The 13964-nt window shown below is 46.3% G+C and overlaps 1 protein-coding gene across 1 annotated transcript in view; it reads right to left on the bottom strand.

Annotated features, from left to right (window-relative positions):
- GAD2 (glutamate decarboxylase 2 (pancreatic islets and brain, 65kDa)) overlaps positions 1 to 13964 on the bottom strand; it is a 39882-nt gene that overhangs the window by 25412 nt on the left and 506 nt on the right. The window contains exons 2-6 of the mRNA XM_010562854.1: positions 13757 to 13906; positions 12417 to 12650; positions 7389 to 7479; positions 6441 to 6553; positions 2439 to 2554 (exon numbers count right to left, since the gene is read on the bottom strand). Of these exons, the coding sequence (XP_010561156.1) occupies positions 2439 to 2554; positions 6441 to 6553; positions 7389 to 7479; positions 12417 to 12650; positions 13757 to 13906 (704 nt within the window). The remainder of the gene's footprint in view (positions 1 to 2438; positions 2555 to 6440; positions 6554 to 7388; positions 7480 to 12416; positions 12651 to 13756; positions 13907 to 13964) is intronic.

Genomic DNA, 13964 nt, shown 5'->3' with positions numbered 1-13964 from the left:
AATGTAGGTTACGTATGTCCGGAGGCTGATCTCTCTTATGGTCAATGCACAGAAGTAGGTGAACCCCTCCCAGAGCTGATTTAGAACATCTAAATTAAGGAATATTTAGGTTCCTAATTTGGATGCTCCGAGTGCCTCTCCAGAGGTGCCTTTATTCACTGGTTGTGCAGAGTGAGGCTCCTAATTTAGGAACATGATGCACTCCTAAATTAGGAAGGGAATTACTTAGGAGCTGTGAATTACTCCTCCCTTCCCTTCTCCCCCACTGGCAGCTGAACCTATCAGGGCATCAGACTGAGGCCAGATTCTGATTACAGTAATATTGGCAGCAATTGTGGTGTAACTTCATTCATTTATAGTAATGGAAGCTCTAGACTGGTAGAAATGGAAGTAGAGTCTGGTCTGTGATGCTGAAATTCTTGTCTGAGAATTGCTGATATTGCAACCTTTGCTTCTGACTGAAAATTTTGAGACAAAAATCTCCAAGTTTCTGAACACATACAATAACTTTAAGCTTTGTTTACTATCATGCCACATGTGCAGAACATGGGGAAATGATAGTATCCCGCTTATAGTCTGCTTGTTCCATAGCCATCATCTTACAAGAGCATCCAACGGTGGCAGAGAGAAACCAGATTCAGGCTGGGGAGTCTAAAAGTAGAAGATCAGCATGACGTTGTAAATCAGACAAATGACATTCTCATATCTTGGTGTCTATTCAGGTTCTGCATGACATTTCCTATCTAAAAAGGGATTGTACTTCTAGGCCTCTGTAATTCCTGTAACAGCCTCTGCTGTTTTGAAGGTTAAACCCTGATCCCATATCCTTTGGCCAACTAAGGGTTAAAGGGTGCTGTCTTCATGTAGTGTGGTTTCTTAACTTCCCTAGAAGATGTGCCATTACATACTTTATATAAAAAAAATTGATTGAGGAAGGGACAAAACTGCAATTTCAAGATATCTTTAGAATGTAATGGATTTCAGATGCTGTTCTATGGGTTCTCTAGTATATTTGATTTTGGAATGTTTAATTTGCTATGGGGACTGCTTCTTCCCTGGCATGAAAACACAATTATTAAAGCTCATTTCATTATTTTGAGACTGATAGCACAATTTGGTTCATTGTTTAACATTCCATAGCTATGAATACAATGAAATTCTCTAATGATTAATAGGATTTGTTATTTTAAATAATCATGCTGAACCTTATTTGCAAGACTTATTAGGTCTGTAACTTCCATATGAATAAGGCATCTCTAGCTGTACAGCCAACTTTGGAGAGTTGCCACTCATTTGTAGAATATCATTCTCTTTGACTGCTTTGGGGACAATTATTCTGCAACACGGAGCCTGCAGTTGTGTACTGCATCTCACCCTACTGTCATGAAAGGCATCCTCAGAGGGACTTCCTCCTAGGCATTTCTGATCAGTTTTCAAGACACTTTGCTCTTCACACTTGCACAAAATGGAAACACATTCTCTGGCAAGTCAAAAAATGCAGACAGGAGGGTGTTGCTACTTAACATGGACAGTATCCTACTGGGCATCAGCCATGAAAGAGTCCTTTCTGGCTGGGCCCACACAGCTGGAGAGAAATTTAGAAGGGGACCATGAAGCCTGAAGAGAGATCACAGCCCCTCCTGGGTACAACCCTTCCTCTTCCCCTTCCTCCTGCACACGCATTCTCCACTATAAGCTGCAAGGAATTTTAAATGGCCATAAAGCTGAAATAACCTCCCCCAATACAGACAGAAATATGACTTCTGTATGGTTGCTCAAAGAGCAAAAAAGTCTGCATTTCTCCCATGCAGACCACTCTGATTTCTCCTGTGCCCACCTCCCCTCCCCTCTTGCACTGTCAGATCCTGTAGATGCCTGTGACAAACCCCAGTGTGCTGAAGCTTTTGCTTACAGACAGAAACCCAGAGCAAAGCCCACTTGCCCACCGTATACCGCAGCTGCTCTGCTGTACACACACAGAGCATTTCCCTACTACTGTCTTCATGCATGTTATCACCCTCTCATTAAATAACAGCAGGAGTGGCTTCAGCTTGAAACATTTTGATTTGACATTATTTTCTGTTCCCCCACAGTGACCCGAACAAAAGACATTCCTGGCAGAAAGTGCTGAAGCCCGATGATGAGCTCTCATTGTTTGATGTGGTCCTTACCATTCACATCGACATTTATACAGGCACAAGTGAGAGCAAAAAAATGGCAGTGGTTTGTAGAGCCTGGTCTCCCTGGGTTTCAGCCACAGATAACCGCTCAGCTCATCCCTCTATATATCAAAAAGCCAGCACCTTCCCATTTTTTTATTCTCAATGAAGGAATAACAGAAATGAAGACAGTTGACTAAAAATTCCTGTTTAGCTATTTTCTTCATCATAAATTCATACAAGCAGATGTAACAGATAGGAAAAAACAGAAACACATACATGTTCTGATGTGAAGGCAACCAGTCTGGGAATAGCTGCCATTCCTTTTTCTTTAACTTCTGGGAACATCTTGAAACGTGCAATCAACATAGCATACATGTTAGATATGGCACCACCTGGAGTCCACAGTAATATACTGTTACTTTTTCTATGCATTGTAATATCATTGCAGAACAAATGACAAGTCTTGCTACGGTTTTTCTAACTCTAATGTTAAGGTTTCTGCCTCATGGCAGAAACACGGATTCTTCTTCCTGATGCTCCTCACAGCTGGGTTGTGTAATAACAGGATCTACTACACCCATATAACAATTTATGCAAAAAGTACTACTGAAAAAAATGATCTGGGCTTCCTTTCAACCTCGTTTTTGCTACCGTTTCTCCTTTAGTCCCCAATCTTATCTTTCCGTATGCCATCAACACGTAACACCCACTCTGCTCCACCTCCCAAGCAGATGCCACCCCAAGGCAACTTCCCAAGGGGCTTCCAAGTGCAACCTAATGTGTGCTCTCCCCTCCCAAATCAGGGTGGCGTTTCATGCCCCGGGTCTGAGGAAACCCATAATGAGTCCCAACAGACACTATCTGCTGGATAACTGGAGGGGGGGTGGGGTGGGGAGAGAAAGGCAAAAAAGGTCATTCTAACAAATATTTTTCTTTTTATTTGTCCTCTGACTGGAGCAAGGGAAAAAGGTTAGATGTCCCTAATACTAGCCTTAAAATCACTGGCATACATTGACTTAAAACACCCATTTCAAGATGGATATTTTACCCCACTTTAAGATGGGTATTCAGATGACAGCTCTCCAGTATTCTGTTCCCATATTTCAATTGTCAATGCATGAATTAAAACCAAGCACTTCATTTTTCCTTTTTGAGATTTTTACGAACTGAGACTCTGTGTCTACAGTGGAACAAGGTTTGGTTATACCTTAATGCTGCATGAGCACTATGGGAATATAATGCAGAACCTGAGGCAGAGTCTGAGTACTTTTACATATGTATGCACACAAACACACACACACACAGACATGTATACATAAAATCCAGCAGTTTTATCCTGTATATATATTATATATATATACAGATTGATTATATATTGATGTTTATGCACATATATTTATATAAAGCAAAGGTGTATATTGATCATGGGTTTAGGCTTTTAAATGAACAGGTCAGAGTGCAGCTGAGGTAGAGTTCAACTAACCCAACTTTCATCCATCTAAAAATGGAGTGAAGAGCACAAGACATGCACTCCAGAAGATGGTTCAGCTCATCCTAAGGTAGCCGTTTGTGGTAGGTTGGATGACTTGCCCTGTGGATGCATCCACCCCTCTCCCTTGAATATACGGGAGGTGCTGCAACCAGCCCAGGGTAGACACCCAATGCTTGGACAGCCAAAGTGAGATAAGACAAAATCCACCCTTTAAGCAGATCAAGGTAGCTCTGCTGAAAGCATCTATGTTACACCATGTTACACCAGCAGGGTATATGTGCTGGCAAATTTAACATCGTTTTGACTTTTGTAAGGTTTGTGTTTATCCCACTGGAGATATATATACTGTTCGAAAGCCCACAGAAACTGTGACCCCTCCTGTGAATCCAAGGGAAAATGCCACAGAGGGATGGCATCGCTGGCATGGGGGTCAGAACAGATCAGGCTTTTTCTTCCCCTTTCAACTATATTGAGAGATATGAACATATTTCTACACCTCTTTTCAGAAATGACAAAACAAGAAATTGAGAGATTAAGAGGAAATGCTTGGGTACCTGTCCCTAAAAAATGCAGATGTCATGTAACGGCTGCTGTTGATGATTTAGGTGACTGAACTAAGGTGTCCAAGTTGAAAAAATTTTGCCTATCTTGTCCAAAGTCATTGGCTCGGTGTCAAAAGAATCAAGACTGTTAAGTTTCTTCAATACCAAGATTTCCTATTAGTATTTATTACCTAGCCATTTAACGTTAAGCTTATTAATAAGCCCACATTCTGCCTTTAATTTTGCAGGTGTGTTTACACCCACTGTTAATTGCAGGTGACGAAACACACCTACAGAATTTGGAGAACATAATCAGGCCTTTACGCTTTGCATGTATTGATACTGTGTATTTCACTCCAGAGAATGCAGAGAGCGAGAACCTTTTCTTTGCAACAGTAACATCTTCAGCTGAAGTCGTGACAGTTTGAAATGAGAAGACAGCATAGAGATGATTTTGATAATTGCCTAAAAAAGCAGAACCTGCACACTGGGTATTGCTGCCTTAAGAGAGCGAATTAGGAAGATGCACTTTGCACAACAAACCAGAAATTGCAGAAAGAGAAAGGACGAGAGGGGACAGCACTGCAAATGGCCAGCACAGGTACACACCTGCCTGAGCGCCCGTTCCCACCCAGGTTTCAGCTAGATGAAGTGAGCTCCAGCATCTGACCTACTAGCAACACCCTGGCCCCCCAGGTCAGGCAGGGACCTCTCGCAGACCCGGGAGGGGTGGCAGTTCCTCCTGAGGCATACATCTTTCCTGACTCACACTATCTCAAGCACGGTTTGCCAGACTTGGGCAGATCTGGTGCATGCACTGAGCCTTTCACCCCTGCCTGCTGCCCGTGCCCACCAGGTCTGGCTGAGCAGCATTGCTACTCCTCTTGTCTCCCCTCTTAGGTCCCTGCCCAGCCCGGCAGGGCTACTGTGGCTCAAGCCTGCAAGGTGAGGAACTGAAGACCAGCTGTACTGAGTCAGGCCAGGGACTGGACAGTAACCAACCCTGTCCAGTTTCCAAAAACTTTGGCTTAGGTCCTGGGCTCGTGATACACATTTAGATGCTGCCCTGTGTGATGGAGGCCATGGTTTTGGTCAGGACCTCAAAGCACTACAGTAAAAGCTGTCAGAGCTTTCACTCTCAGTGCTTTTTAAATAAGGACTCAACAAGAAGTAATGCAAATTCTTATATTTTTCTCCACCTCTGTGGAAAGGCCCAGGACAAAACTCCTGCACTACTTCCCACATATGCATTCACATGTCAGAAATTTAAGATGAGCCTTGCTTGATCTTCTGCACAGCATGAACTTTACCCTTCATGCCCTTGGACAACTGAATATCCTAGGCTGTTATCAGTGAGGCCTTTCCTTTGCTCAATAGTCTGAACACTCTTTCCCTCTCCATTAGTCAATGAACTTTCTTTCCAGAAGGGCTCCTTCCCCACCAGCTACCAGTCTGTTATCTTTTGACAAGCCAAGATGCTATGCCTAATGTCAATTCTTTCAATTTTTTGCAATTTGGTGAGATAGGCCAAAATTTTTAGCAATGAAATTCCAGAGTAAGATAGGAGGTGACAAAGAGCATAAATCAAAAGACTAAGTGGAATGATTTAAAAAAAAAGTCTTACCAATGTAGTGTTTGTCAGAGTCAATGATTTCTCTATATTTAATCACACTCACTTTTTGCCTTATTGACTTGCCCTGAAGGAACCAGGTTTCTGAGCCTTTAAGCACTCAGATTAACTAGCCACCCAAGTACCCCCACTGAGCTCAACACGCCAGCTCACACATGGAAAGCTAACTGCATACTGTAATGTCGGCAAGATCCTACTGACTCCACCAAAATTACTTAAAGGGATGCTACATGTTTCCCTCTTTGCTCCAATTTCCCCTGCGGTGATGGTGAGCATTGTTGTGTTTCTTCCCTCCATTATTAACACAATAGTCTTTATATTTCACGTAATCCATAAAAAGTGGGGGCAAAGAGAAACTGCAAGGCAAATGTCTCTTCTGATTATGTTTCCCATGTGCCATTACAGCTGCTTATAATGCAGTGCAATTTGCTCAAACAGACCCTCATAATCACATCCCTGAAATTCATAAACATGCAATACTTTATCTCAAAGAGGCCACTGGTAGTTATTAGCAAGTGTCCTCGCAAACATGCATAATTATGTTTACTCTTTAACTACAGGGGATGTCATATAGCATAGTCTGAAAAATAAAGAAAGCTTGAAATGTCATGTACCAGGTGAAAATATCCCATCGCCACAGCCCCCTGGCCAGCCAACCATCTCTCTCATTTTCCTTAGTGTGACATATTCCAAAAGTACAAACACTGGAGCAATTTCATAGGTGAACCTGAAATGTAGTAATGTCCATGTTTAATGCTTTAATCTGCAACACTAACACATCTTTTTCCAATATTACATTACATTATAGCCACAATATACTCTATCTTGCACTGGGTAGAGTTATGTTTTACAATAATTTTGATAATCTTCCTTCTGATTTGACATCAAATGTCTAGAAAGATAAATGCTGAGAGTGCTTAAGACTCCATTTCCACCCATTTCAGCGAAACAATTCTTGCCCATCTCTTCCAGGCTCAAGGCTTTGCCCCCTATATTCAAGAACTGCTGGGCAGAGCCAGACCTTCACCTTGCAAAAACCTGTGTGCATGTCTAGAAGCATACACATCAGCAGTCCTATTCATGATGACAAGACAGTGCATGAAGCTAAGCAAGTGCACAAAAATGCTTCCTAGTCCCAAAGTGAAAAAAGACTCCACACTTTAAATTCTGCACCTCTTTCTTACAGAAAGCCATGGCTCTAACTGCTCTGAGTATGGATTGTACATAACCTCTCTACATGAATGCAACTGTTCACTTAGCACACCTTTTGTTTTACATATTTATGCATGCAAAATGCTAAAATATTTTTTTCTGTATATTTTTTGGGGGGTAGCAAAACTGACATCATGTTAGTATGATGAAATTTTATAGAAGACAGCCTACAGAACAAAGTTGAAAGTCTTCATGTAAATAGCAGTAGCAACCATTTAAAAAGCAGACAATTGTTTTCCCAGCAACCTTAACATAAAAGTATTCTTTCTTTCTTTCAGCTACAGCAGCTTTTTAGAGTATAACTGTAAAATTGCATTAAATATTACTTTGGAAAAAAATCTGCTACTTACATATTAGTATTTGCTGCTGACGTCAGCCAGTCTGCTGCCAATCCAACCATGTCCAATCCAGTTGAAAGTTGATTAAAATATCTAGGGTGCCCTGCATAAGATGGAAAATGTTATCAAAAGGCTGATGACTCTGAATGAAACTATTCAGTGCCGAACGGTATATTTACCTCCAGATTTCTATAGAAAAGGAAGTGCTTTCAAGGTACAAAACAAAACAAACAGCAATAAATACATTTCTTGGAAAAGGCAGGATTTCTCTTCTTTCTCATTCCAAACTCAGTAAAATCAGAGTAATTACACTGAACGCAGAATAATGGATTCCAACATTCCCTATTATCCTCTCAATATGCCTTGAAAATTAGCACATCGCTGCCTCACAAAAATAGCTGTTTGCTCCCGTTAGTGTGTCACATGTTGTCACTGGATGTGTTTTTGCCTGGCTAGGTTTGAAAGGCACGCACAAGACACCATCTGAAGAGCTTGCCATTACATATAACATCAGTGATGAATGGCTAATGATTATAATAGACAGGGCAAAATGAGAAAATGGAACATTTTTGTGACTGCTTTGCACATGACTCAATGGCTGATGATTGTATGAAGATGGCAGGGAAGGTGGCGGTCCTTGTCATTTCTTCCCTGTCAGAGTGCAATTACAAATAGCCTGGCTGCTCGCAACTGTGATTTTAAACAAACGCCATGAAAACCAGCACTGCTGCCCCAGCAGAATGATGCACGAGAATATACTCAATGAGCTGGTAGTCCATTTACCTGGTTAGTCTAATTGGTTCCTAATTTTTTCTAAAATTCTGGTAGAGATTTCTCTTAAAAACATGCCTAGAGCCATTAAACCCAGGGACCATTAAAACTCTGTTTTTACTAGCTGCTCCCCGCAAGCCCCTGTTAAGTGGCATAATTACCAGTACAAATTATGGATGGTTCACAATTACTTAAACGCCGTCCAACTCAAAGGAAGGCAGCCTCTGCTTGGAAAACACCTGTCCTGACCCACAGAAAACGTACTGTTATTGCCATCACAGAAAACAAAAGATAAAGCAAGATGATTGAGGGAACGCAGACCCAGCACCAAGAGAAAACTTATCTTTGGTCTCCGGTGGCCTCTTATCAGGCACAGACACATGGCTGGCAGAACAGCACGGGGAATTGCTCCCCTGCTCCCACCTTGCAGCGCGCAAAGGCAGAGTAATCGGGCTGTGCAGGCAGACCAGAGCAGGGGATAAGGGCTGGCTGGAGACACACACACGCAAAATCCAGCTCCCTGCGCCCTTAACCTGAGACAAGCCCCATGCCGCTGCCATCCAGACTGACTGCGTTTTGCACTGAGCCCTCCCCACCGGAGACAGGACCTGCCACCTTCCCGGGGACCACGCTGCCCAGGACAGGTGGCCAAAGCCCCTCAGGCACCAAGGGATGCTGCCGAGATCCAGCAGGATGAACAGGATCCGGCCCCTGCCCTGCATGCTCCCGAGTGGGGTAGGTGGGCCTGGGGCACACGTGCACCCTGCCACCGCTGCCAAAGCCAGAGCGATCCCACGCCAGGGGCTCTGCCTGCAGAGGACTGCATCTCCCCTGACGATGGGATTTTGAGGGAGATTTTGGTATTTATAGCTCAGGTTCAATCTCACAGTCAGGCTCCAAGCGGGTTCCCAAATTCCACCAGAAAGCAACAGAAAATTAGGAGCTGAAAGCCTTTGGTGAATCTGGGCCACAGGAAGGCTCAAAGAGGCCTGAAAAACTCCTGCTTTGGAAATAAATCCACACTGAAAAGCTGGGCGATAGCAGAATTCGTATTTGCAGCTGCAGCGTCTCAACGGCTCTCCATCAGCCCCATGCCCAGCCCCAGGCGACAGCCCTGTTGTCACTGCTTGTTTCTTCAAGGAAACCTCGCAGCACACCTCCTGCTTTGGGAACTGCCGTAGGAACAGGGCCGGCTGCACGCAGGGCTCGGGGCAGCCATACCCTGGAGCCAGCGAGGCGGGGGGGAGCAGCGTTGTGCTCCTACAGAGATGTTAGTACAGGGAGAGCAGGAGCTGCTGCTGCTGGCGTGGCTGCCGGCTGAGCCCCCAGCGCCTACACCTGTAACATGGCCCCCTCCACTCCGTGCCCTTCCCTCCTGCAGCGCGGCTTTAACACGCAACAGCAGAGAACGTAAAACCCCAATCCGACCCCAGCCTCAGCTGCAAGGGTTTGTCCGTCCGTGTGATACCCTAAAACGGGAGCGAGCTCTCTTCCTCGACTAGGTGGCCATGGAAAATTGTGGCTTTGGTTAAAATACAGGCTCCGCCGGCCAGGTAAGAAGAGTTTGCGAGAGATGCTCAGCAATTACTGCCCAGGTGCCGTCTGCCTGAAACGCACAACCTTTGTCGTCGTTGTCACCGAACAAAGAGGTGACTGGAAAACAGACTGACAGGGTGCGGGGAGGGGGGGAGATGTGAAAAATAGGATTACTGCTCACTGGTGGGTTTAGCAATACACAACATATTTACACACATCCCAGAGTAAATCGGGAGATGATGGGCAAGAACCAAGGCCGAGGCACTGGGACAGGCAGGGCCGGGCTCTCCCTGCCGAGGACGTGCCTTCGCCCCACACGCCCTCCTCTCAAACACTCGGTTTTAGGCACGGACATCCCCTAGCACGAACATGCAGCCTCCGCGGCCTCCACATGGAAGTGGAGAAGGGCCGGGCAGAGCCGGACAGTGTGGATAAAGGCACGGCCGGCGGCGCTGGCTTTGGCCTTGCTCGCAGCCCCACCGCGCGCGGCCTGCCACCAGCACCGGGGCCTGCCGGGGAGCGAGGCTGGACCAGCGCCAGCTCCTCACGCCCTTCCTGGGGTTTCCAAACCATTCTTAAACGCTCCCATTTCAATTCCTCCCCTAGCGAGCATCGCACAGTAACCGAATTTCACATCCATCTTTCCCTGCATTTGCAGACACTGCCTTTTATATTCCCTCAGACAAAATTCTCGCTGGGGGTGGATGCCGGTAGCTGGTAAGGGGGTACAAAGCCACGTGTGGGTCCCTCGGGCACCCCAGCGAGCCATGGCATGCAGGCAGCACCTGGGAGCATCCCACACCTGCCCCTCGGCCAAAAAATCAGCCATCCGGCTCCTCGAATCCCAACCAGGGATCAGTAGTGGGACTTGGGGATCCAGCTGTGAGGCTAATCTAAGCAATACAATTTATTTTCCAATCAGCCTCCCGGGCCCCTGCAGCCAAACGCAGCCAGCCCCCCCCCCCCAGCCCAGGAGGGGCCATGTCCAAAGGGCTCCTGCAGCGGGAGCAGAGGCAGACCCCCGCCGCCAGAAATCTCACCACATTGTCCTTCCTCTGAGGGTAATTCAAGCGTTTTATGCTGAAGCACATGCCTAAGGGCTCCGGGTGTAAACCCTGCGTGTTTAGTGAGCCCCTCCGGCAGCCAAGCAAGGCTGCTCTGCACCCCCCGACCGAAACCCGCCACTCTGCCACATCTCACACAACCCCCCCAGCACCACTCCTTGACCGTTGAAAACACTATTTTCCTTAAAAAAAATTTTGAAATGCCAAGAAACGAAAGCCTTGCATATTTACAGGGAGGAAGAAAAACGGTAACATTGTTTTAAAGGGTCTTTTTTTGGATGCACAAAATGAAATAGGTCCATTATCTGAAACAGGCTATAACAAAAAAAAGATAAACGAAAATTGCTTAAGAAACCCTATTCTTTGATTTCCCAGATTCACAGATCTTGTGTTTCACAGCATTCTGTGAAAATACGTTTCCTATGTCCTACCCAGACACATCACATGGATCACTGGACTGATCGACTTTGTTCCTGTGGACATCATTTATCTAACTATTTATTCCAGTATTTTACAGACGTTTTGACAGCATCCAACTCCTACATCAAAAAAAATTCAGCTGGCCATTTCCACCTCTAAAAGAGGAGGATTACACAGATCCCCCACAATCTTTAGTGGAATCAGTCTGTTCTGTTCCCAAAAGGTGACATAACCTGGTTTTTGTTTTCCCCTCAACCTCTATTCACAAGTCAGCCTTTTGTCTCTTTCAGTAATTGCTACACATTTATTTTTAAGCAATTTCTCAGCAATCCGAATTCTCACTAAGAGCTCCCGCACTCCACATTATTTCTCAATCACAGCCATTAATTGCAGCTATGCTTTTTGTCCGCTCCGCCGCAGTTTATTTAAGGTGGCCCCGGGTGCGGAGCCGGGGGCTTCCCCACGCCTGGGTGAGCTCCACGCTGCCTCCACGCCACGAAGCCCACAGAGGGGCATGACTAATGGGGGTGGGGGGGTGGGGGTGGGTCACAGACAGGCAGGAGTCAACCCATCCCTGCCCTCCTCAGTGAAAAACAACAACAACAAAAGGCTACTAAAATAATTCGGGCGTTGCTTTTATTGCTTGAGCCTGAAGTCGAAAAAAAACCCCTAAATACTTCTGTGCACAGTTCTGCCAAATTCTCCTATTTTTATGTCCTGCAGGTAAGGGGAGAGACACGGCAAATGGCCGCTCAGAGCTCCCACTTACAGGACGTTTATCGCGATTTTGCCTGTTAAATCGGCAGGTCCCTCCTGCCTCCCTGCAGGGACACAACCACCCCGCTCGCCCCACGTCCCGGCTGCCTCCGAGCTCCGCACCCGATGCACCCCCCGGGTCTGCAGGGAGCAAGGGGCGATCCCCGGGCCATCACATGTAAAATGGATGAAAAGGAAAGGAGGAAAGTCGCAAGGGTGAAAAGGCTGCTCAGTGGCACACTCGGCAACTCCGATGCACAGAAGCATTAATTTTAAATTGGAAAGGGTGTGCAATGCTGCACTGACAGCTACAGAGACAGGGTGCTGGAGTATTTTATCATTTAGGAAAACGATTTCTGTCTCGGCTAGAAATTGCTTGGAACTGACAAAATACAGTTGCTGCTTCAATCTTTAACGTTTCAAGATAAAATGAGATGATACCTTTAATCAATGGATGAGACCATACACGGTAAAAAATGAGCATGGCTATTACCTGTTTTAATTGCATACTTCAGAGTTGTTCTGCAGTTCAATAAAATTTCTTCCAAGGTCTGTGGCTGGTCTGCCAGTTCCCAGTTATATTCCTGGAGCAGCTCATTTGGGTAATGGAAATCAATAACTTTTGTTGATCTATCAAAACTTTTCACCACATACTGAAGTAAAATGTCCACAACGTCTTGTAGGAAAGACATAGTTGTTATTTCTCCATTGCATGCCGGCAGAAGATCTGGAAACGGAGAAATGAAAAGTTGACTTTGTTTTATGACCATATGCAAAGATTTTGGACAAAGGCTTCTCCCATTTATGTTTAGGTAATCTTTTCACTGCGTTCAATACAAATGGACTTCGTTTTCATTTAATAAGCAAATTGGTGGGACTGTATTTTAAGGAATGTTCTGAGAGGTAATAGGTTTTAACATCCTACCTAAAATCGCAAATTTTGCCCACAGAGTATTTCAGACCAATTTTTAAGACAATGGGAGAGAGCAAGAAAAAAGGTAAAACGAATCTCAGGAAAAATAAAGATTGGGAAACAAATGCTGCAAGGAGCACTCTAAAAACTGCCATTTGCCTTGCAATAAAAAATACCTTCATCATGACTCTCCAATGCAAGTAACTTGTTGATAATTTAATGCCTTTTTCTGAGGCGATGCTGCACAGTCTCTCAGTGCACACACACTGACATGTTGTGTTTAAGTGCGACAGCTCAGGCAGAGCCGAGCTGTAGCGGAACCCCGTAATTTGGGGGAACTCGGGAGCGGTCAGGCCGGCAGCAGCACAAGCGCAGGGCGCCTGCAGCAGCGCAGGACAGAGCTCGTCCCGGTCTGCCGTGCAAACAGGAGCGTCTCTGGCCAGCGCATTTCTGCGGGCAGCGGGGATCTACTTAGTGGCCGAGACGCTCCCTCCAAGGTCAGGAAAGATGAAGCGCAAAACCACCTCGAATTAAAATAAATCAGTAAGGGAGCGCTCTTCCTCCCTCCTCCCCTCAAACCTTAATTACATCGCAGGGACTTCAACGAGAAGGTCGCTGCTGTCAGTACTCCTTAGAAAGAGCAACCTGCAGGCTCCCTCCAGCACGCCGGGATTTTATTTCGGCACCTTTTGTGGTGTGGGCTCTTTTTTTGGCGGGTCTGAGAAGCGCCCGGTGCCCGCGGGTGCCGGGGAGGCGGAGGAGCGGGCCGGGGCTGGGGGCGCGGAGCTCCGCGGCGCCGCCGCCGAGCACCGTCGGGCCCCCCCCGGCCTCCGCGCACCGCGGGCGGAGGCGATTTCCCGACCGAACCGCTGTTTTTCGGTTAGTTTTCGAGCCGCGGCGTGGCCCGGGAGCGCCGTTACCTGTTGAGTGCAGAAAGGCGTAATTCACCTCCGCTTTTTGGCAGCCGCAAGGTTTTTTGTCGCAGGTACAGGCCGGCCGCGGCTCCGCTGCCCCGGGGGCTGCCCTGGCGCCGGTTTCCACGGGCTTCTCGGCATCTCCGTAGAGCAGGGCTTGACAGCGACACGGACACACGGCCTCAGCACCGCGGCACCAGCCCCGGTCCCCCCC

Source organism: Haliaeetus leucocephalus, unplaced genomic scaffold (genome assembly GCF_000737465.1).
Source record: "Haliaeetus leucocephalus isolate CR32 unplaced genomic scaffold, Haliaeetus_leucocephalus-4.0 Scaffold0, whole genome shotgun sequence".
NCBI lineage: Eukaryota > Metazoa > Chordata > Aves > Accipitriformes > Accipitridae > Haliaeetus > Haliaeetus leucocephalus.
Note: the sequence above shows the minus strand (reverse complement) of the source record. Positions and strands in the feature narration are given on the sequence as shown.